The sequence below is a fragment of the Trachypithecus francoisi genome, unplaced genomic scaffold, assembly GCF_009764315.1.
Source record: "Trachypithecus francoisi isolate TF-2019V2 unplaced genomic scaffold, Tfra_2.0 Contig01440, whole genome shotgun sequence".
NCBI classification, from domain to species: Eukaryota; Metazoa; Chordata; class Mammalia; order Primates; family Cercopithecidae; genus Trachypithecus; species Trachypithecus francoisi.
The window spans coordinates 16,484,086-16,509,684 of NW_022681431.1; the positions used below are offsets into that span (position 1 = coordinate 16,484,086).

The window sequence follows — 25,599 nt, forward strand, 5'->3', positions numbered from 1 at the left end:
TTACCTCCCCTAATTAGTATCCTCTGTACAGCTGTTCATGGAGACAGCTGTACAGAGGATACTAATTAGGGGAGGTAATGTTTATAAGAAATTTATAATTTCTTATAAACTAATTTATAAGAAAAAGACCAACAAGGCTACTTGCACCATCAATTCTTAGGCATTTCCAATGAACATTCCTCATCTAGAGAGTCGCCTACTCCTGCCTGTTCTTCGGGTTAATTGTTCAGAAGGAAGTAACCACCAGCTCTGGTATAATACTGTGACAGTGTCATCACTGAAAGAGGAGCTCCGCAGCCACATCCTAGCAGGATCAGAATCAACCCTCTCACCTGCCGATCTGGACAGTGGGTTCTGTGGCATACACTGTGCCTGTGAAGCCGGTGTGCTCGGTGATGTACGGCAGCGCCATCATACAGTGATAGTTAGAGATGAGAATCACATCTACTGTAGACAGATCTATTAGCTCGGTCTGAAAAGAAAGGGAGGGAATGATATATATCTGTTCAGGGATCGATCAATATGATGTGACTAAAAAACGATGTTGTCAGAATGCAGAGAAGTAGTTTTTGTATTGCAGAGTAACAATGGCTTTCCCTGCAACACTGCCATTCTCTCATTTGAAGAGGTTTTCTACACTGACATTAAGTAGCAGGACAGGATGGCCAGCAATGAGAACACAGCCAGCCCAGAGGCAGCACTCTGATTTTACTAGAACAGAATTCTTCTGAATTAGACTTATGAGGTTAAATGACAGCGGGACCCTTCGGCAGCTGCTGCCAGGCAAGTGAAACCAGGTAGCTGGAAGCAGAGAGAGCAGCATATAGGCTGCAAGCATACACGAGAACACAACACCCCACTGCTACAGATTAATGGGCAATGGGGACACAACACACAGAAACCAGCTCTTCAAAAGCCAGATGGAGAGACAATTGTTTTGTTTTTTCTTTTGAGGTAACTTTTGTTAGTTTATTGCTGGTTATAGAGCTCCCCAAAAAAGCAGAGTGGCAGTCATGAAAGGAAATTATCTTTTCATCTTCCATCCTAATCTTAACCCCAGACCTGTGCTTTGAAGTTCATCACTAAGGTCATGTAAAAAGGGAGAAAAGACAAGTTAGCAGGTGAGGGAAAAGGCTATCCAAGTTTGGGTAAATTTTAGGAAAACACCTGAAATTTTTCCATATATTTAAGTCCTAACAGTCTGTCAAGGCGCAATTCTCTTCTTCCACTAGGTCTTCCTGATTTGCTCACAAGAAAGAAACCACATCTTCCTCAGAACTCCCAAAGTACTGTATGTGTAACTCAATTTTTAAATTTTTATTTCTTTTTGAGACAGAGTAGTTGGGTTTACAGATGTGCCCTACCACGCCTGGCTAATTTTTGTATTTTTAGTAGAGATGGGGTTTCGCCATGTTGGCTAAGCTGGTCTCAAACTCCTGACCTCAAGTGATCCGGCTGCCTCAGTCTCCCAAAGTGGTGGGATTACAGCAAGCCACCAAGCCTGGTCTGTATGTGTAACTCTTATGACAGTTCACAATCTATACACAACACCTCAAAGTAGCACTCTGTCCTGTGTGACTCCTCTGTCCCCTCCCACCTGTGGCAGCCAGTACTTAACAAGCCTTGGTGTGCTTCTGTTGAAGGAATGCAGCTTTATTAGTGGCATGTTCTGGGAGAAGTGAGACACTGTGGTTCAGAGACAACCCGTCACTCACAGCACCCTCCGCCGTGGAGGTACATTTCCCATAACCCTGGGAAATGTACGGTGCACTAAGGAAAAGCAAGTGACTCGGTTAAGAGGTGGGTCCATGAGATAATACATCCCCACAAAGAAGAAATAAGAAAGATGATGTGACACAGCAGATGAAGAGAGGCAGGGTGCCATTCTGGCTATGGGTATTTTCCAGCTGAGTAACTTCACAAATAAAATGAGTAATTTAATAAAGATGCCAGGCAGCATTGGCCCCCAAGGACAGGATGCCAGCAGAGGTCATCAACTATTCAGTGCCAGGGTACTGCTGTCTGTGTGAACACCATGCCTAATGAACAGCCAACCCATCCTAACCTTCACCCCAAGTTGTGCACTGTCCTTGCAAGACAGTGTCCTCCTTATGAAGGACCATATAACTCTTTGCTGGTCCTACTCTCCACTACCTCCCTAGCATCATTTTTAAACAAATAGGGAAATTAAGACGGAGTAGCACAGTGATAGATCCAGAAGAAAACAATGCGAATCACCCTGAAGCAACAATAAAGCTGAAAACCATCACCACCCGTCCTCACGTACACAGAAACTGGGTGAGAAAACTAGAAATTTTTCTTTAATGTCTAAGAACCAGCCCATAGAGTCTAGAATTAAAAAAATAAAAAAATATTCTGTTGGTATACATCAAAAATGTACGCTTACATAAAACATTTTTCCTCTGAGAAATTTAAATTCCAAACCACATTTATATACATGTAATTCTTGACCAACACAGGGGTTAGGGGTGCTGACCCCCTGGACAGTTGAAAATAACTTTTGACTCCCCTCAAACTTAACTATTAATAGCCTACTGTTGACTAGAAGCCTTCCTGAAAACATAATTAACACATACTTTGCATATATACTGTATTCTTATAATAAAATAAGCTAGAGAAAAGAAAATGTTATTAAGAAAATCATAAGGAGCCAGATGTGGTGGCTCATACCTGTAATCCCAGCACTTTGTGGGGCTGAGGTGGGAGGACTGCTTGAGGCCAGGAGTTTGAGACCAGCCTGGTTAACATAGTGAGACCTAATGTTTAAACAATTAGCCAGGCATGGTGCTGCACACCTGTAGTCCCATCTGCTCGGAGGCTGAGACAGGAGGATCACTTGAGCCCAGGAGGTTGAGGCTGCAGTGAATTATGGTTGTACCATGACACTTCAGACTGGGCAATAAAGTGAGACCCCATCTCAAAAACAAAAATCATTAGGAAAAGAAAATACATTTACTATCCATTAAGTGGAAGTGAATCATCATAGAGGTCTTTATTTTTGTCATCTTCACATTAAAACAGACTGAGGAGAAGGAGGAAGAGGAGTTGGTCTTGTTGTCTTGGGTGGCAGAGGGGAAGAAGTGTAGGAGGTAGAAGGCAAGGCAGGAGAAGCCGGCACACTCGGAGTGCTTACAGATATATGTCATAATTTGTTTGACATTTTCATGTTTTCATTTCTCTAAAAATGTTTTTATATGGTATCAATCCTTCTTCCACCATTTTAGTTTCTGTGCCCATATCATAGAAGGATCCAAGTTGTGAAAGAAGTCAAAAGCAGTCTTGAATAACTGGAACCCTTTTGCCAGACTGTCTAAATCAATTTGTTTTCCAACACTGCTTCTTCTACGTCTTCTTCTTCATCATCTGGCACTGGTTCAGAAGCACTCATCTTGGTCAGGTCATCTTCTGTTAACTCCTCTGGTGTGCTGATAGGCTCCTGAATTTTTCCAAGTTCCGTATCTTGAAACGCTTCACCTCCCACTTTTTTTTTTTTTTTCTTTTTGTCATATCCACAATCTCTTTCCTAAGTTCCTTGACTGGTTCTGTTGTACATCCTGTGAAGTACAACATCTGGACACAGTTTTCTCTAGCAGGAATTTATTTATTGTTTCAGGCTTCATAGCTCTTTCTATAACAATGATGGCAGGTTCAATGGTGTAATCCTTCCAGACTTTCATGATGTTCTGTTGGGGTCCTCTTCCATAGAGCTGACAGTCCTTTCCATGGAGTACTGTGATGAGGCTCAAAGGTTCTTATGACCTCCTGATCTAGAGGCTGAATTAGTGATGGTGTGTTTAGGGCTTTAGACCACTCTGACACCTTTGGAGTTGAACTCATTGGATTATAGGTGGCCAGAGGCATTGTCCAATACTGAAAGAACTTTAAAATGCAGTCCCTTAGTGGCAAGGTACTTCTTGACTTCAGGGACAAAGCATCAACGGAACCGATCCTGAAAAGCGGTTCTCACTGTCCAGGCCTTCTTGTTGTACAAGCCAAAGACTGGCAACTGGTGTTTATCTTTTTCCTTCAAGGATCAGGGGTTGGCCACTTTATAGATAAAGGCAGTCCTGATTAAACAAACAAACAAAAAAACCCGACTGCATTTGCACAAAACAGTAGAGTTAGCCTATCCCTTCCTGCCTTAAGTGTTGGAACTCACTTCTCTTCCTAATAAATGTTTTTTTGTGACATTTTCTCCCAGATTAGGACACTTTCATCTGCATTAAAAACCCGTTCAGGCAGATAGTCTTTCTCCTCAGTGATTTTCTTAATGGCATCTAGGAATTTGTCTGCTGTCTCTTGGCTGGAGGAAGCTGCTTTTCCTGTTATCTTGACATTTTTTTAAGCTTTCCTTTTGCTTGAAGTTGTCATACAATGATTTCACTTTTTCTTGAATCACATCAGAGTCTACAGGTATGCTTTTCTTACAGCAGACTTGCACACACGTAATGATGCATTTTCAATACAAGGTAAAAATGTATTTCACAAGAAGTACAAGTTTTCATGCCTGCTGGTGTAGCTACAGTGACAGCTTCATGTGTTTTCTCTTGTTTTTCTTTTCTTTTTCCTTTTTTTTTTTAACAATGGTCCTTTTTTACAATGGTCCTTATGCTGGATTCATTTGTCTTGAAATGGCAGGCAATATCAGCTGCAGACTTCAATCTATATATCAGGCACTTCAGCTTTTCCTTGTAACGCCATGACTTTTCTTTGCTTCTTGGGAGTACTTCAAGCATCACCAGCGGCACTTCGTATGGGTCCCATGGTGTTATTCAAGGTTAACGGTACTGCATTAAACATGATGCAAGATCCATGAGAACTGCGAGAGATCACTCTTTACTGCAATACGCAATTTACAGGAGAGAGGAACTGCTCACATGGAGATGACTGGCATCACATAGTGTTTTAAGCGGACACTTGAGCTCACCACAAGAGCAACAGGAGGTGGCTGTGAAGTTATATACTGTACTACAGTTTTATGCATGTGATTAAATACTGAATCTTAATGCTCATTTATGTTTCTTTCGAGTGCAAATCGTGTCATGTATGGTCTGTAAATGTTGGTGTGCATAGTTTTGATAAATTTTAACTTTTTCAGCCGGGCGCGGTGGCTCAAACCTATAATTCAAGCACTTTGGGAGGCTGACACAGATTGCTTGAGCTCTGGAGTTCAAGACCAGCTTGGACAACAAGGCAAAACCCCTCTCTACAAAAAAATACAAAATTAGCAGGGTGTGGCTGTGTGCATCCGTGGTCCCAGCTACTTGGGAGGTTGAGGTGGGAGGATGGCTTGAGCCAGGAAGGCGGAGGTTGCAGTGAGCTGAGATTGAACTACTGTACTCCAGCCTGGGCAACAGAGTCAATGAAAAAAAATTATTGGCTGGGCGTGGTGGGTCACGCCTGTAATCCCAGCACTTTGGAAGGCCGAGGTGGGTGGATCACCCGAGGTCAGGAGTTTAAGACCAGCCTGGTCAACATAGTGAAACCCTGTCTCTACTAAAAATACAAAAATTAGCTGGGCATAGCGGTGGGCACCTGTAATCCCAGCTACCTGGGAGGCTGAGGCAGGAGAATTGCTTGAACCCAGGAGGCTGAGGTTGCAATGATCCAAGATTATGCCACTGTACTCCAGCCTAGGTGACAGAGCGAGACTTTGTCTCAAAAAAAAAAAAAAAAAAAGAAATTCTCTTTTTATAACAAATTTGTGTATACTTTATGGTGGCAAATGAGAAAACAGACTAGTTTCTATACATACTTTATGAATTAATGAATGTCTAATATTTTCTTAATTTGTTTGCTATTTCTAGACTACGCAGTTCATCTGCAAGTTTTTTCAAATTGTCATAATGAAAAACTCCACATGTAAGTGGACTTTTCCAGTTCAAACTCGTATTGTTCAAGGGTCAACTGTACTAACATATTTACTTACATATGTTCATTCAGTGGAATCCAGTAAAGATTACTCTATCTTTAAAACTGCTGTATACCAACACTTGGGGTTCTACAGACCATAAATTCAATCAAAACAACCCTCATTTGCTGGTTGCGTACTGTACTGGGATACAAAGATATATAAGCTATTTGCACTAGTTTGTAAATTTCATGATGATTGGGACTATGGCTGTGTGGCTCACCCACAAGTCAGTGAAGACTGGGCCATAATAAGTGTCTCTCTCCTGCTTCCATTACTCTCCCATTTTTTTTCCAATCATACAAGGCCTGGCTCTACCTTAATACAGTGACTATTACTAATTAGTGCCCTAAAATCTTGCCTGAAAAAATGTATATGGCTCTAGAACCCTAAATATATCAATAATCCTTTAGCTTGGCAAAAGTGAACTGTGGAATGGTAACTGTCTAATTTAAAAGCTGAGTACCCTATAGAGCAAGTCAGAAAGCCATCGGAACACCAATTCATAAATTCTACAGTGGTGTCCATAAATGGAAGGCTGCAGTAGTCAATATTACACGTGGTCAACTGAAAACAAATGTAGCACCTAGGATCAGGAATCTTCAAACAGATGGCGAACTGCCCTACCAATTCCTAAGTGACAAATGTGCATGACAAAATGACTTTGGTTAACGGTGAGGGAGAGCTTTGGATTCTCGGATTCCTTCAGCTTTAGGCTTACTACTAAATCTCAAACTTTCTCCCTTATCTGCCAACTTCAATTACCAAGTTTGTCTGTGTTTCTTTTTCTGTTTGCTCTGGTACCCTCAAAGACACATACACATACTTACAAGAGAGATAAAAATGTTGATCTACAGGATATTAAACAAAGCATAGAAATGGAAAGAGAAGGAAGAAGAGAAAACAAAAATAAGAGAAACTGCACTCCAAATTCTTTTTCTCTTTGGCCCTGAATTTGTGGAAGTATTTTCTATAGGTACTGTGATCCACTGGGCATATGGAAAAAAGAGGATGGCACCTTCTCATGAACCTGGGAGCAGCTTCGGCTTTCCACGTTTCACATGTCTGTTAAGAACCGCATCTAGGCTACTCTGGGGATTAGGTCTCTCAGCTGAGATTAGCTGCCTTTAAAACAAATGGAAACTGATCTTAGTTTCCTTTGAAAGGATGAAACTGGCCCCACACCCTAACAATAAGTCTCACTATGATAATAATAAGTAACTGTTTTCTATGACTTAGTTCAGAATCTATGAATTTCAAACAATATTAAATATGGTATTTTAAGTCAGCAAGAATTTTTACAGTTTACTGGCATTGGCTAAATAATAGCAATTGTCAGTTATCCACCATAAAGCAAGACCAGGATACATATGGCTAACCTAAGCACATAGGCATCAGAATCATAAAACTAAAAGGCTTGAGTTATTTCCTTACCTTGCTCAAAACTATGCCCTGGTAGGAGTATTAGTGGGGATTACAGAAAGAAAAGGAAATAGGAAGAAGAGAGTGACGTAAATGACTTACAGACAATATAAAAAGCTGCTAAATGATCACATTTTGGCTGTGTAACAATATGCCTGGAATAACGGATTCATTTAAACTTGAAAACAGGAAGCTAAGCCTCTTGAAATTATTTCTTGACTTCATTTTGAGCAATTACATAACAAGGTTTGTATCTACAATAAGATTCACCTTAATCTTACCTCTGGTAAACAGAATTCAGGCACAGAATCCACAAATACATGACCCGAGCACTCTTTTAGCTCCTAAAAGAAATGAAAAGAAAAATACAAGGAAGAGATATCCAGTACATACAGGACCAAATAAACATACTCCTCAAACAAAACTTTTCACGAAGAATCATAGACTACTAGAGTTGGAGGGAAGCTGGGAGGTTATTAGGCCAACTGTCCTGTGTTTAGGCTCAGGCAGGCCAAGTGTCTTATTAAGGGTAAAATGCTGGTTGGTTGCAGACTCAGGACTTGAATGCACACTTTTTGAAACCTCTTCCATGCATGGGTATGTGCTGCTCCCATAACCCACAATCCAGTGGTTTCCAAATAAGGCACGCAAACTGTACTAGCAACACCAGAATTATGTGGGGCCATGGATTATAAAAAAGATCCCTGGCCCTATCTAAGACTGAAGGGATCAGAAACTGGGGATGAGGCCATGGAATGTGTGTTTATAACAAGCACCTCCAGTGATTCTGTCATGCTGTCAGGCTAGGAGTCATGGCCCTACATAAACTGTTTAGAGGCTTTTTCTCCACCTACCAAGGGTTGGGAGGAAAGGGGGACGTAAGGAGGGAGGGTCAAGAGCCTGAAACAGGGATTCAGCATCCACCACCAGCACTACCACCATCACCACCTCCTCCGCTACCACAACTACCACCACTACCTCCACCACCACTACCACCACCACCACCACCTCCACCTCCACCTCCACCTCCACCATAACCACCACCAGCACCACCACCTCCACCTCCACCACTGCCACCTCCACCACAACCACCACCACCACCACCACCTCCACCTCCACCTCCACCACAACCACCACCAGCACCACCACCTCCACCACCTCCACCTCCACCACAACCACCACCAGCACCACCTCCACCTCCACCACTGTGCCACCTCCACCTCCACCATAACCACCACCACCACCACCTCCACCTCCACCTCTACCACAACCACCACCAGCACCACCTCCACCTCCACCACAACCACCACCAGCACCACCTCCACCTCCACCACTGTGCCACCTCCACCTCCACCACAACCACCTCCACCTCCACCACTGCCACCTCCACCTCCACCACAACCACCACCAGCACCATGAATACAATGTTTTTCCTTGCAGAACATAGCATTTATTTAGCATTATAAACCAAATGTATTTATTCAAAAGAAAAAAGTATATGTATAAAGAAATAGATATAGTCCAACCTCTCACCCCACCCATGACCCACCAAATTTAATAAACCTGTCTTTCCCCGACAGGCTGACCCTGAGAAAAGAGTGTGACAGAAGGTAGTTCATATGGGAGGTGCTGAGAAAACAGAGTGGAGAAGTGATCAGTGCAAAGGAAGGTGACAGATAATGGCTTTGTCACTGAGCCACATACAACTTGGGGCAACTGGAACTTATCCCCATGGGGAAACTCAGAAATGGTCTAACACAGACAGCTCCGAATTATCCCACTGAGGAGCAATGGGGCTGAAATGTTTATATACCAACTCCAGCATTTTGTGCAGCCTCAGGAAAAAAACTCTCAGGCAAAGCCATACAGACACTGGCGGATGGAATTATGACAGATGACAGTGAAATAGCAAAGTCCGAGAGATATGGATGGGCTACCCATAGGATCTGCTATGATGCCTCCTGAAGGCCACTAATGCATTCTCCTCTCACTGACACTTTAAACTGAAGTCCACAGTGAATTTTTTGCACCATCAAGGTTAAAGCTACCTATGACTTCACACTGAAACCAGTAAAAGATAGAATGTGGTTCACAGTTTCCTTTGCTCTTTCCAGAAAGGAAAAGATACTTTTGTAATTTTGTTCTATCATGTTTACATTAGTCACTCAACATATATTGTATATATCTATATATACATGTATCTACAGTTACATATCAGTCTGAATGATTTTACTCTCAATCTTTATCTGAAAATAGGGCACTGACTACATAGTACTTTTGAATTTTATAAGTCTCATATCAGAACCTTGATAGACAATTTCCTCCCTTTGCCTTCCACTGTACACTCTGGTTCCTCTCCTTAGATGAGTACCATTTAACTAGTGACAGGCTGAGCTGAAAGGAGACTGGACACTGTTCTTAATTACAATGTACCTGCCAGCTAAAAACAAATGAGCAATTATGTTTAATGGGAGAAGACTCCCCACTCCCTTACGATGAGGTTAAAAATGATTAAAGACAAATCATGGGAAATTTCAAAGCTTTGCCTGGCCTTAAATGGGCTATGTAATCTTCTTCCCCATAATGCTACATTTCAGGACAGGGCATATGATGAAGTCTCCTCGCAGGCTCTCATCCTTCCTGGCCTGCAGAAGCATATTTGCCATTCCAAACACTTACAATGTCACTGTATTTTATTCACCACTCCCTTCTAATGAAATACTCCCACATACACATGCAAGTCATTTCGCTCACAATGCGCTGGTAATGGGATGCTTCAGAGCCTTTTGCAGGGAACAATGATTTATAGCCAGCAGGAGACTCAGGCTGAAATCAGGTGCACAGGTTTCTGAATGTCACATAATTTTACAGTCAGCTCTGAAGAAAATCTGGTTTCAAATTATGCATTTGGCTTGTACTTGAGGCTACAGTGCAGTTACAGGAATTAACTCTGTAAAAAGAACACTTCTTTATTTAATAGTATCTATTATAAGAGAAAATGCTTTATTTAGATGAATCATGTTAAGCATCTTCAAACTCTTAGTTTCTCAAATGTGAAACTGAGGAAAGGAAGAATAATTTAGGGGACTAAGAAGTGGCCTGAGGGGGCTTTATAGTCTTTAACATTCCTATACCTCTGATTTTAGTACAAAGTTTGACTAGCTTAAAGTTGGAACATTTTTTGGTAGCTTTAGTCTTTCATTTATTAAGTAACTGTCTAACTATTGATCCGAGGAAGAAATTACGGAAAAGATAACCTAATGTCAAAAATTTAATAGCCTCGAAGAGAAAGAAGTAATTTAAGCCATTTATTTTAGGTGTAGTCAGTCATTAAAGTCGTAATAGGACTCCAAATCCCAGATTCCTAGAACTGTTTTTCTTTGTTTTAAATCATCTATAAAGATGATCCATTCTAGGCTATCAGGACAGGCTGAAATGGGATCACAGATCATAGCGTAGGAGACCCTCTACTCAAATTTACCTAAGAGCACTGTCCCCTGCACACGAAGGCACTGCCGGGGAAGTCAAACACTCTGCTCCTCAGACCATTCCCCACACAGTGGCCAGAGTGATCCAATCTGACAATGCCACTGTCCTTCTGTAACCTTCTGTGGCCTCTCGTTACCCCAAAAAGAACCAAGCTTTTTACAAAGCCCTACCTGATCTGACCCTTGATAGAAGCAGTTTAAAACTCATCTACTTGAGGATTTTAAAGTTATTTAAAAAAAGGTTTTACTCTTTCCAATCACAAAATGAACTGGATTGATTCTTTAAAAAACCTTGTCTTTGAAACACTCATTGCAATCCTAGAAATAACAGTTTTCTTTCTGTGGTGATAAAAGGTATTTGCAGCAGAAGTACTTAAATTTCTACACATGAGCAAAATGGATCTGAATCAGAACAGTGACATTCTCTAAAAGGCACTTAAAAATAGTAGCTACCATGTCCTGAAGACCCCAGCATAGATCTTGGGGTTTTTCAGAGAGGGAAAAAAAAAGCCATCAGTCACACTACTACAGGGTGGCTCTGGTATGAGAAGATAACTTTCCACTGTGTACAGATAGGCTTTTGTTTGTAGTCTTAGATATTACCTTGTCCAAGAAAGCATTTCCATCCTTCAGGGACCAGCCAGGAAGATTGGACAGCCTGGGACTGCAAAACAAAATATTAAGATTAAATTAACCTAGATAGATTATAATCCTCAATGATTTCATGGTAACTGCACTGTCTCCATAAAGTTAAGAACAGTTTAAAATTACTGGTAGTAGTTCTTACCCTAAATACCAATCAAATATAAGAGAAATAACCATGTTGTATCAAGCTTAAAAATTATGTGGCAATAGGATATTAAAAGGTCAAACAGTTTGGCGGAAAACTGGAAAAACTAAAAGAATCGCAGAATAATAAAGAAAAAAGAAAGATGAAACATGAGAGCCTTTTATAGTTGTCCAATCACTCCATCTTCTTTCCCATGTGTTTGACCACAGTCCTTAGGACAGAGCAGAACAGGCATCATCTTATTGCAGATGAAAAAACAGATGCAGAGATGATAGGAGCTCTGAGGAGAACACTGCCCTACTATCTACCCGTCAGCATTCACCACAAACACGAATACTCGCATTCCAGTCCAGTCCATGCTTTGGGTTCACAGCTTTACAAATGGATTAGTCACCTGTCACCTGTGACTTGAGTTTCCAATTCTGGAGAATGAAGCTAGTTTTCCCAAGTATTACAAAATGACACCATGTCTAAAGTGAACAGCTTCTAGCAGATGAGGTCAATTTCATGTGTATGTTACATTTTAAAAATCTGAATTAAAAAATCATTTACTACTAGTAATCTAAAGATTTAACTGTGTACTACTAGTTGACTAGAAGAAATATAATGCAAGCTGAAAGTGCCAATAACTTAGGAGAGAAAACAGTATGCTGGTAAAATTAAAAGCTTAATGACCAAGGTAATGTGTGAAGAAAAAGCCCATCAGGATTCCAAGTTGGATGGCAAAAGAATTTCAGCACTCACTACAAAATTACCTTCTGTGATGCAAAAGTTAAGGACAAAGTAAGGGTGTGGGACTAAAAGAATCAGAAACCAAGTATCTGTAAGGTCTCTCTTCCTCTTCTCAAAATAATTTGATCAGATGCTAAGTCTGTAATTAGATGATAGGTATGAAAGTCAACATAAAAGCATAAATATGTGCATATCTGTCAATCTTTTAGAAATGGTTAAAAACCTGAATAAAATATAAACGCATCTATTTTCAGAAAAAAGTGAGAATTGGCGGTGGGGGTAAGTTTTTTGTTGTTGTTGTTGTCGTCGTTTTTTGAGATGGGATCTCGCTCTGTCACCCAGGCTGAAGTGCAGTGGTGCAATCTTGGCTCACTGCAACCTCCGCCTCTTGGGTTCATGCCATTCTCCTGCCTCAGCCTCCCGAGTACAGGTGCCCGCCATCACACCCAGCTAATTTTTTGTATTTTTAGTAGAGACGGGGTTTCACCGTGTTAGCCAGGATGGTCTCGATCTCCTGACCTCATGATCCACCTGCCTCAGCCTCCCAAAGTGCTGGGATTACAGGCGTGAGCCACTGCTCACAGCCGGGGGTGGGGGTTAAGTTTTAATTATTAGGTTGGTGCAAATAATTTCGACATTAATTCCAAACTTACAGAAAAGTTGCAAGGATGTGAATACAATGGACTCTCACATACCCTTTATCTAGATGAACTGTTTACATTTTGCCTTTATTTAGACAAAAGTGAGAATACTGATTTATATTAGAGAATGAAAATCACTACTGGAGGCCGGGTGCAGTGGCTCACACCTGTAATCCCAGCACTTCAGGAGGCCAAGGTGGGAGCATCATTTGAACCCAGGAGTTTAACCCCAGCCTGGGCATCATAGTGAGACCCTGTCTTCACAATAAATTAAAAAATTAGCAGGCTGTGGTGGTACACGCTTGTAGTCTCAGCTACTTGGGAGGTCAAGGAGGGAGGATCACTTGAGCCCAGGAGGTCAAGGCTACAGGAAGCCATGATCATGCCACTGCAACAAAGTAGGAACTTGTTTTGAAACAAGACACTGTCTAAAAAAAACAAAAAAAGAAAATCACTACTGAGAGAATCAAATTTGACTGGTATAAATCACATCTGATAAACTATTTTTTTTTTTTTTTTTAAACTCTGGGAGTTTTTTAAAAAGCTTTTTAAATAAACTCTGGGAGTTTTCTGCTCTAACGTTTCAGAAAAATATGCTATTACCATTGGTTGTTTTAATTCCCACCTCATTTCATAGTCATATATTTTGAAAGCTTCTTACTTCTTGAAAAATATATTTGCTATCAGATCAGATTAAGAAAGCAAGTATTCCAATAAAAGTGTAATGACAAGACAATGTGGACACTGTTCTCATTTCATGCATGTTAACTCTCTAAAACAAGGTTGTAAATATCTACTTCCCTTTACAAAGATAACTGGATCAAAGGACACACACTCTGTCTGTTCCCCATCAGACCCACACAAATCAGATGACAGATGCAGTTAGCTGTTCTCAACAAACGTTTAGAAATAGTAAGTTGCTTATTAGAATATAACTGATTTTTTAAAAAGCAAAATTTTCAGGTGTTGTGGTTTACTTCTGGAAAACATTTTTTAATAACAACAAAGCCATCTATTATACCTGGGTGATTACTTTGGGTTAGAGCCCCTGCTAGATGAGACTGAATGCTCAAAGGAAATCATGACCACGTTGTGACAATAGTGCCAATGACAAAGGGATGCAAATACATTACCACATGGCAAAGGGATGCTGACTATAGAGATGAAAATATTTGCTTACTGTGTTCCAATGAGTTAATGAATAAATCACAAAGAGTAAATTTTAAGTTAGCAAAGGGGAAGGGACTTCGTTTTTTGCTTTTAATGATTACAAAGTTCGATGGTGTAAACTTTGTAAACAAGGAGATAGAGATCTTTCCACAGAAATCTAATAAAATGGTCGGGCATGGTGGCTCATGCCTATAATCCCAGCACTTTGGGAGGCAGCGGTGGGTGGATCACCTGAGGTCAGGTGTTCAAGACCAGCCTGGCCAACATGAAGAAATCCTGTCTCTACTAAAAATACAAAATTATATGGGCATGGTGGTGCTTGCCTGTAATCCCAGCTACCTGAGAGGCTAAGGCAGGAAAATCACTTGAACCTGGGAAGCAGGGGATGCAGTGAGCCAAGATAGCACCACTGTACTCCAGCCTGGGCAAAAAGAGCAAAATTCTATCTAAAAAAAAAAAAAAAGAAAAAAGAAAGAAATCAACCTAATAAAACATGGGAGGTAAAGGTGCCCCCCCCCCCAAAAAAAAGATTATAGAAGAGCACATCTTTGCACCCGCTATTTTACTAACATTTCTTAGGAAAAAAGGATACCATTAAAATTTTTAGTCAAAAAAATGTATAAAAGATTTTTAAAGTAATTGTTTATTTTGGAAAAAAAGGTAAATTATTCTAAGATTTCTGTGGAAAGGTCTCTATCCCCTTGTTTACGAAGTTTACATAGTTGAACTTGAATCCTTAAAAGCAAAATAACCTTAGACAAGTAATCTATTGCCTAGGAAAACACTGAAAAGAAGATTGAACATTATACACAATTTCTTTCTTTTTTTTTTTGAGGCGGAGTCTCGCTCTGTCGCTCAGGCTGGAGTGCTGTGGCACGATCTCAGCTCACTGCAAGCTCCGCCTCCTGGATTCGTGCCATTCTCCTGCCTCAGCCTCCCGAGTAGCTGGGACTACAGGCGACCATCACCACGCCTGGCTAATTTTTTGTATTTTTAGTAGAGATGGGGTTTCACCACTTTAGCCAGGATGGTCTCGATCTCCTGACCTCAGGATCCGCCCATCTGAGACTCCCAAAATGCTCTGATTACAGGCGTGAGCCAACACGCCTGGCCCACAATTTCTTTTTTATTTTTATTAGAGACAGAGTCTTACTCTGTCGCCCAAGCTGGAATGCACTTGTGAGATCACAGCCCACCGCAGACTCGAACTCCTGGGCTCAAGTCTCAGCCTTCCGAGTAGCTGGGACTACAGGTACATACCACCACATCCAGGTATGAAATGTATTACTTTTATAATCACAAAATAATGAAAGAGGCATGAGTCCATTCATTCATTTATTCAAAAAGTACTAACAAGCTTAATACTCAGTGCAAAGTGTTGGAATGACAGTAAATAAACAATCCTTTCCTTTTAGGAGTTTGCAATCTAGTATAGGGAGTCATTACACCAGAATAAAATAAGAGCTCTGACAGGGGTACATAGGAGGTGCCATGGGTTCACAGAAAGGGCACTTTTGACAGTTTGCAGTGAGGTGGTGGTAGAGCAGAAAATAGGAGTTAGGAAGTGAAGGTGGAGGAGGTCTTTCAAGAAGAAGGAAACAGGGAAGAGCCTCATCACAGGGTGCAGTGTTGCAGGTGAGTAAGGTGTTCATCTTTTCCTTCACTGATTTAGGAATCTTTATTAGTATATCAAGATATTGGTGACAGGACTAGGTGCCAGCGATAGGACTGTGAGCAAAATACTCCCTCCTCCTGAGGAAGCAGGCAAGGCACACGAATCCAGTCGGCATGCAAAGTGATGGGGACAAGTGGAGGTAGCATCAAAAGATTTCCCTGGGGACACGAGGACTGAGTTGAGATCTGGACAGGAGCAGAGTCAAGGGGAAACTGGGGGCAGGGCCTGAGGGACTAGAAAAAGTTTAGCTCCCACTTACAGGTGAGAACATACAGAATTTGGTTTTCCGTTCTTATGTTAATTCACCAAGAATAATGGCCTCCAGCTGCATTCATGTCACTGCAAAGGGTATGATTTTGTTCCTTTTTTCTGGCTGTGTCGTATTCCATGGTGAACAGCCCAGCAGGTTCCTTCAGTCCTTTTCACCACCAGTCCTTGGCATGGACAGCTTCCATGAAGGTTATTCATTTATTCACATGGAACTTTGAGCAGATTCCAAGACACTCCCTCCCAGTCCCCATCCAGCTAGAATGCCATCATTATGTCCTTCCTGCATCAAAACTGTAGTCATGGATGATCTCACAGAGTCTTCCAAGCTGGAAAAACAATATATGTGACTGCTCTGAGGAAGGAGTCAGAAGATTTCTTTGAAACTATTTAATAGAAGGAAACAAAGAACAAGAGGCAGAGTATAAAGAAGGTACTGGAGGGGCAGGCGTGAAGCCTGATACACTGTGATGAGTGTGGTGTTTGTCCTAAGAGCAATGAAAAACCACTAAAAGGTTTTAAACAAGTAATATAAGATTAGATTTGTGCTTCTAAAAGATGACTGTGGGGAAAACAGAACCATGTGCCTTCTGATAACAGATACCACCATCAGCATGGTATTCCTACCAAAAACAATAACCCCAACCTAATCATGAGGGAACATCAGACAAACCCAAATTGAAAGTCATTATATGAAATAATTGGACATACTCTTAAAAACCTCAAGGTCATAAAACACGGACCAGGAAAGTCTTCCAGATTAAAGGAGTCTGAAGAAATGACAGCTAAATACAATGTGGATAGGATCCGGATGAGATCCTGGACCAGAAATTACCATTTCTCTCTTTTGCTATAACGGGTTTCATAGTGAATTATGAATTGGCAAAAGTGGAGACATGTGTATAAGGTATACAGATTAGACACTGGTATACTATCAACGTAAATTCTCTGATTTTGATTTTTGTATCATGGTTATGTTAGATGATGTCCTTGCTCTTTGGAAATACACTCAAGCATTTACGGGTGAGAAGCATCATGCCTGCATCTCACTCTCAAATGGGTCAGAAGAAGATTATGTGTATACATATCAAGAGGAAATGATAAAGCAAATTTGTTAAAATGCCAATAAACTGGTAAAGGCAATCAGGAATTGCTTGTACTGTTTTTGCAGCTTTTCTGTAAATCTGTAGGATTTCAAGTAAAAAGTCACACAAAAAAGATGACTCTTGATTGAGACAGGGTCAAGATGAGAATTGAAGAAACTGGTGAGGAGGCTTTAGTAATGACCTATAAAAGATGAGAATGACTACAGCAACACTGAAGAGAAGTGACTGGATTCTAGAACTATTTAGAAGGTAAAAGTGTCAAGGCTTAATCAAAGATTGAATATGGAGCAGTGAGGAAGAAGGCTGAATCAAAGTTAACTCCCAGTTTTCTGGTTTTTAATAAAAGGATACCATTTACTAAGATAGGAACTTGAAGAAAACCCTATCTGGAAGGATTCGTTTTCCTCTTCTGGACCCAGTCTGATCATGAAAAAAAGTTTGAGGGCATGTTGAGTTTTTTTTTTTTTTTTTTTTTTTTGAGACATGGTCTCTCTCTCTCTCTCTCTGTCACCCAAGCTGGAGTGCACTGGCATGATCATGGCTCACTGCAACCTCGTCTTTCTGGGCTCAAGTGATCTTCCTGCCTCAACCTCCCAAGTCAACTAGGACTACAGGCACACACCACCATGCCTAGCTAATTTTAAATTTTTTGGTAGGTATTTGGGACACATCAATCTGGAACTTGGAAAAGAGTTACTAACTAAAGATACACATTTGTAAGTTGCTATTTGGATGGTTATTGCAGCTCTGAGCAATTTATTTTTTGTAATTTCAACTTCTATTTAGATTCATAGGGTACATATGCAGGTTTGTTACCAGGGTATATTTCATTATGCTGAGGTTTGGAGTACAACTGAACCTGTTGCCCAGGTAGTGAGCATAGTAGCCAAGAGTTAGTTTTCCAATCCTTGACCCCCTCCCTACTAGCCCTTCTAGTAGTCCCCAGTGTCTACTGTTGCCATCTTTATGTCCATGTGAACCCAATGTTTAGATTCCACTTACAAGTGAGAACATACAGTATTTGGTTTTTTTTTAATTATTATTATACTTTATGTTCTAGGGTACATGTGCACAACGTGCAGGTTTGTTACATATGTATACACGTGCCATGTTGGTGTGCTGCACCCATTAACTCATCATTTACATTAGGTATATCTCCTAATGCTATCCCTCCCCCCTCCCCACACCCCACAACAGGCCCTGGTGTGTGATGTTCCCCTTACTGTGTCCAAGTGATCTCATTGTTCAATTTCCACCTATGAGTGAGAACATGCAGTATTTGGTTTTCTGTTCTTGCAATAGTTTGCTGAGAATAATGGTTTCCAGCTGCATCCATGTCTCTACAAAGGACACGAACTTTTTTATGGCTGCACAGTATTCCATGGTGTATATGTGCCACATTTTCTTAATCCAGTCTGTCACTGATGGACATCTGGGTTGATTCCAAGTCTTTGCTATTGTGAATAGTGCCGCAATAAACATACGTGTGCATGTGTCTTTATAGCAGCATGACTTATAATCCTTTGGGTATATCCCCAGTAATGGGATGGCTGGGTCAAATGGTTTTTCTGGTTCTAGATCTTTGAGGAAATGCCACACTGTCTTCCACAATGGTTGAACTAGCTTACAGTCCCACCAACAGTGTAAAAGTGTTCCTGTTTCTCCACATCCTCTCCAGCACCTGTTGTTTCCTGACTTTTTAATTATTGCCATTCTAACTGGTGTGAGATGGTATCTCATTGTGGTTTTGATTTGCATTTCCCTGATGGCTAGTGACGATGAGAATTTTTTCATGTGTCTGTTGGCTGCATAAATGTCTTCTTTTGAGAAGTGTCTGTTCACATCCTTTGCCCACTTTTAGATGGGGTGGTTTGTTTTCTTCCTGTAAATTTGTTTAAGTTCTTTGTAGGTTCTGGATTATCAGCCCTTTGTCAGATGAGTAGATTGCAAACATTTTCTCCCATTCTGTAGGTTGCCTGTTCACTCTGATGGTAGTTTCTTTTGCTGTGCAGAAGCTCTTTAGTTTAATTAGATCCCATTTGTCAATTTTGGCTTTTGTTGCCATTGCTTTTGGTGTTTTAGACATGAAGTCCTTGCCCATGCCTATGTCTGGAATGGTATTACCTAGTTCTAGGGTTTTCATGGTTTTAGGTCTAACATTTAAGTCTCTAATCCATCTTGAATTAACTTTCATATAAGGAGTAAAGAAGGGATCCAGTTTCACCTTTCTACTTATGGCTAGCCAGTTTTCCCAGCAGCATTTATTAAATAGGGAATCCTTTCCCCATTTCTTGTTTTTGTCAGGTTTGTCAAAGATCAGATGGTTGCAGATGTGAGGTATTATTTCTGAGGGCTCTGTTCTGTTCCATTGGTCTATATCTCTGTTTTTGCACCAGCACCACGTTCTTTTGGTTACTGTAGCCTCATAGTATAGTTTGAAGTCAGGTAGCGTGATGCCTCCAGCTTTGTTCTTTTGACTTAGGATTGTCTTTGCAATGCAGCCTCTTTTTTGGTTCCATATGAACTTTAGTTTTTTCCAATTCTGTGAAGAAAGTCATTGGCAGCTTAATGGGGATGGCATCGAATCTATAAATTACCTTGGGCAGTATGGCCATTTTCACGATATTGATTCTTCCCATCCATGAGCATGGAATGTTCTTCCATTTGTTTGTGTCCTTTTTTATTTCACTGAACAGTGGTTTGCAGTTCTCCTTGAGGACGTCCTTCACATCCCTTGTAAGTTGGATTCCTAGGTATTTTATTCTCTTTGCAGCAATTGTGAATGGGAGTTCATTCATGATTTGGCTCTCTGTTTGTCTGTTATTGGTGTATAAGAATGCTTGTGATTTTTGCACATTAATTTTGTATCCTGAGACTTTGCTGAAATTGCTTATCAGCTTGAGGAGATTTTGGGCTGAGATGATGGGGTTTTCTAAATATACCATCATGTCATCTGCAAACAGGGACAATTTGACTTCTTCTTTTCCTAATTGAATACCCTTTATTTCTTTCTCTTGCCTGATTGCCCTAGCCAGAACTTCCAACACTATGTTGAATAGGAGTGGTGAGAGAGGGCATCCCTGTCTTATGCCAGTTTTTAAGGGGAATGCTTCCAGTTTTTGCCCATTCAGTATGATATTGGCTGTGGGTTTGTCATAAATAGCTCTTATTATTTTGAAATGCGTTCCATCAATACCGAATTTATTGAGAGTTTTTAGCATGAAGGGCTGCTGAATTTTGTCAAAGGCCTTTTCTGCATCTATTGAGATAATCATGTGGTTTTTGTCTGTGGTTCTGTTTATATGCTGGATTACGTTTATTGATTTGCATTATGTTGAACCAGCCTTGCATCCCAGGGATGAAGCCCACTTGATCATGGTGGATAAGCTTTTTGATGTGCTGCTGGATTCAGTTTGCCAGTGTTTTACTGAGGATTTTTGCATCAATGTTCATCAGGGATATTGGTCTAAAATTATCTTTTTTTTGTTGTGTCTCTGCCAGGCTTTGGTATTAGGATGATGTTGGCCTCATAAAACGAGTTAGGGAGGATTCCCTCTTTTTCTATTGATTGGAATAGTTTCAGAAGGAATGGTACCAGCTCCTCCTTGTACCTCTGGTAGAATTCAGCTGTGAATCCATCTGGTCCTGGAGTTTTTTTTGGTTGGTAGGCTATTAATTATTGCCTCAATTTCAGAGCCTGCTATTCGTCTATTCAGGGATTCAACTTCTTCCTGGTTTAGTCTTGGGAGAGTGTGTGTTGGGAGAGGAATTTATCCATTTCTTCTAGGTTTTCTAGTTTATTTGCATAGAGGTGTTTATAGTATTCTCTGATGGTAGTTTGTATTTCTGTGGGGTCAGTGGTGATATCCCTTTTATTATTTTTTATTGTGTCTATTTGATTCTTCTCTCTTTTCTTCTTTATTAGTCTTGCTAGTGGTCTATCAATTTTGTTGATCTTTTCAAAAAACCAGCTTCTGGATCCATTGATTTTTTGAAGGGTTTTTTTGTGTCTCTGTCTCCTTCAGTTCTGCTCTGATCTTAGTTATTTCTTGCCTCTGCTAGCTTTTGAATGTGTTTGCTCTTGCTTCTCTAGTTCTTTTAATTGTGATGCTAGGGTGTCAATTTTAGATCTTTCTTGCTTTCTCTTGTGGGCATTTAGTGCTATAAATTTCCCTCTACACACTGCTTTAAATGTGTCCTAGAGATTCTGGTATGTTGTATCTTTGTTCTCATTGGTTTCAAAGAACATCTTTATTTCTGCCTTCATTTCATTATGTACCCAGTAGTCATTCAGGAGCAGGTTGTTCAGTTTCCATGTAGTTGAGCGGTTTTGATTGAGTTTCTTAGTCCTGAGTTCTAGTTTGATTGCACTGTGGTCTGAGAGACAGTTTGTTATAATTTCTGTTCTTTTACATTTGCTGAGGAGTGCTTTACTTCCAACTATGTGGTCAGTTTTGGAATAAGTGCGATGTGGTGCTGAGAAGAATGTATATTCTGTTGATTTGGGGTGGAGAGTTCTGTAGATGTCTATTAGGTCCGCTTGGGGCAGAGTTGAGTTTAATTCCTGGATATCCTTGTTAACTTTCTGTCTTGTTGATCTGTCTAATGTTGACAGTGGAGTGTTGAAGTCTCCCACTATTATTGTGTGGGAGTCTAAGTCTCTTTTTAAGTCTCTAAGGGCTTGCTTTATGAATCTGGGTGCTCCTGTATTGGGTGCATATCTATTTAGGATAGTTAGCTCTTCTTGTTGAATTGATCCCTTTACCATTATGTAATGGCCTTCTTTGTCTCTTTTGATCTTTGTTGGTTTAAAGTCTGTTTTATCAGAGACTAGGATGGCAACCCCTGCCTTTTTTTGTTTTCCATTTGCTTGGTAGATCTTCCTCCATCCCTTTATTTTGAACCTATGTGTGTCTTTGCATGTGAGATGGGTCTCCTGAATACAGCAAACTGATGGTTCTTGACTCTTTATCCAATTCACCAGTCTGTGTGTTTTAACTGGACCATTTAGCCCATTTATATTTAAGGTTAATATTGTTATGTGTGAACTTGATCCTGTCATGATGATGTTAGCTGGTTATTTTGCTTGTTAGTTGATGCAGTTTCTTCCTAGCATCGATGGTCTTTACATTTTGGCATGTTTTTGCAATGGCTGGTACCGGTTGTTGCTTTCCATGTTTAGTGCTTCTTTCAGGAGCTCTTGTAGGGCAGGCCTGGTGGTGACAAACTCTCTAAGCATTTGCTTGTCTGTAAAGGATTTTATTTCTCCTTCACTGATGAAACTTAGTTTGGCTGGATATGAAATTCTGGGTTGAAAATTCTTTCCTTTGAGAATGTTGAATATTGGCCCCCACTCTCTTCTGGCTTGTAGAGTTTCTGCCAAGAGATCTGCTGTTAGTCTGATGGGCTTCCCTTTGTGGGTAACGCGACCTTTCTCTCTCTTAACATTTTTTCCTTCAACTTTGGTAAATCTGACAATTTTGTGTCTTGAAGTTGCTCTTCTCGAGGAGTATCTTTGTGGCATTCTCTGTCTTTCCTGAATTTGAATGTTGGCCTGCCTTGCTAGGTTGGGGAAGTTCTCCTGGATGATATCCTACAGAGTGTTTTCCAACTTGGTTCCATTCTCCCTGTCACTTTCAGGTACACGAATCAGACGTAGATTTGGTCTTTTCACATAATCCCATATTTCTTGGAGGGTTTGTTCGTTTCTTTTTACTCTTTTTTCTCTAAACTTCTCTTCTTGCTTCATTTCATTCATTTGATCTTCGATCTCTGATACTCTTTCTTCCAGTTGATCAAGTCGGTTACTGAAGCTTGCGCATTTGTCACGTAGTTCTCGTGTCATGGTTTTCATCTCTATCAGGTCATTTATGGACTTCTCTGCATTGGTTATTCTAGTTATCCATTCGTCAAATCTTTTTTCAAGGTGTTTAGTTTCTTTGCACTGGGTTCGTAGTTCTTCATGTAGCTCTGAGAAGTTTGATCGACTGAAGCCTTCTCTCAACTTGTCAAAGTTATTCTCTGTCCAGCTTTGTTCTGTTGCTGACGAGGAGCTGCGTTCCTTTGGAGGGAGAGAGGCGCTCTGATTTTTTGAATTTTGAGCTTTTCTGCACTGCTTTTTCCACATCTTTGTGGTTTCATCTACCTTTGGTCTTTGATGATGGTGACGTACAGATGGGGTTTTGGTGTGGGTGTCCTTTCCATCTGTTAGTTTTCCTTCTAACAGTCAGGACCCTCAGCTGCAGGTCTGTTGGAGTTTGCTTGAGGTCCACTACAGTTAGGTTACTCCCAGTTAGGCTCTCTAGTTAGGCTACTCTAGGGTCAGGGACTCACTTGAGTAGGCAGTCTGTGCGTTCTCAGATCTCAACCTCCGTGCTGGGAGAATCACTACTCTCTTCAAAGCTGTCAGATAGGGACATTTATATCTGCAGAGGTTTCCGCTGCTTTTTGTTTAGCTATGCCTTGTCCCCAGAGGTGGAGTCTACAGAGGCAGGCAGGCCTCCTTGAGCTGTGGTGGGTTCCATCCAGTTCGAGCTTCCTGGCCTCTTTGTTTACCTACTGAAGTCTCAGCAATGGTGGGCGCCCCTCCCTCAGCCTCGCTGCTGCCCTGCAGTTAGATCTCAGACTGCTGTGCTAGCAATGAGGGAGGCTCTGTGGGTGTGGGACCCCCCGAGCAAGGCACGGGATATAGTCTCCTGGTGTGCCGTTTGCTAAGACCCTTGGTAAAGCACAGTATTAGTGTGGGAGTTCCCCGATTTTCCAGATGTTATGTGTCATGGTTTCCCTCGGCTAGGAAAAGGAATTCCCTTCCCCCTTGCGCTTCCCGGGTGAGGCAATGCCTAGCCTTGCTTCGGCTCTCACTCGTTGGGCTGCACCCACTGTCCTGCACTGACTGCCTGACATGCCCCAGTGAGATGAACCCCGTACCTCAGTTGGAAATGCAGAAATCACCTGACTTCTGTGTCGCTCATGCTGGGAGCTGGAGGCTGGAGCTGTTCCTATTCCGCCATCTTGGTGCCAACAACCCAGTATTTGGTTTTCTACTCTTGTGTTAATTCACCAAGAATAATGGCCTTCAGTTGCATCTATGTCACTGCAAAGGGCATGATTTCATTCTTTTTTTTATGGCTGCGTAGTATTCCATGGTGTATATGTACCACATTTTATTTATCCACTCCACTGCCGAGGGACAGTTAAGCTGCTTCCATGTCTTTGCTATTATGAATAGTGCTAAGCGTTTATTAAATGCCCTTGGTGGAGAATATGATGGCCAAGCAATGAACACTGAAGAATGTCAATACATGATGGCCAATTACAGGAAAACACATCTCCAAAGTATACAGAGAAAGAAGGGTCACAGAGGTAAGAGGAAAACAAGGAATGCATTATCATGGAGGTCACTGCTACTGAATGGTCAAATAAGATGAGGACTGACAAATGCCCATCACATCCAATGACATGGAAGTCATGCGGGACCTGAGAGGTTCTAGTGGAGTGGTGTGGGCAGAGTGAAGACTGGACAGGGTTTAGAAATGCTGAAGGGGAAAAACAAGTTGAGAGAAATTAAAATTGTTTTTTAAATTTTTTTTTTTTTTTTTTTGAGACGGAGTCTCGCTCTGTCGCCCAGGCTGGAGTGCAGTGGCCGGATCTCAGCTCACTGCAAGCTCCGCCTCCTGGGTTCACGCCATTCTCCTGCCTCAGCCTCCCGAGTAGCTGGGACTACAGGCGCCCACCACCTCGCCCGGCTAGTTTTTCTGTATTTTTTAGTAGAGACGGGGTTTCACCATGTTAGCCAGGATGGTCTCGATCTCCTGACATCGTGATCCGCCCGTCTCGGCCTCCCAAAGTGCTGGGATTACAGGCTTGAGCCACCACGCCCGGCCTGTTTTTTAAATTTTAAGTTAAATGTGAATGATTATAATTAAATGACAATCAACTTGGAAAAGTCCAAGCAGATATAAAATAATAATTTCATTAATTAGTTAATTGTAATAGTAAAAGGACTCTGAAAAAGCGATTAGGATGGAATCCACAGGAGATAAAAGCAATTTACTCATACAACAAATACTTACTGAGTAGCTACCACATGCCAATAATAGTTCTGGGCAGTGGGAATACAATGGAGAATCAAATTCCCTGCCTTTATGAAACTTACATGTAGTGGAGAAGAAAGACAATAAATAAATATGTACTCATAATATAATAAATGCTACGAAGACAAATAAAGCAACTGAGGGGACAGACAGGGTCAGGAATACCACTTTAGGCAACTGTGTCCTGGTCTAAGCAAAAGGAGACACCTTTGTAAGAAACCGTATGGACAGCTAACCATTCTGCTAGTAGAACACTCTGAGAGTGAAAGAATGGGAAGGGGAA

The 25,599-nt window shown here is 41.1% G+C and overlaps 1 protein-coding gene across 2 annotated transcripts in view; it reads right to left on the reverse strand.

Annotated features, from left to right (window-relative positions):
• Positions 1 to 25,599, reverse strand: part of INTS9 (integrator complex subunit 9) — a 126,877-nt gene that overhangs the window by 69,182 nt on the left and 32,096 nt on the right. For both annotated transcript variants that reach the window (XM_033229612.1, XM_033229622.1), the window contains exons 3-5: positions 11,446 to 11,506; positions 7,636 to 7,698; positions 333 to 472 (exon numbers count right to left, since the gene is read on the reverse strand). In XM_033229612.1, the coding sequence (XP_033085503.1) occupies positions 333 to 472; positions 7,636 to 7,698; positions 11,446 to 11,506 (264 nt within the window). The remainder of the gene's footprint in view (positions 1 to 332; positions 473 to 7,635; positions 7,699 to 11,445; positions 11,507 to 25,599) is intronic.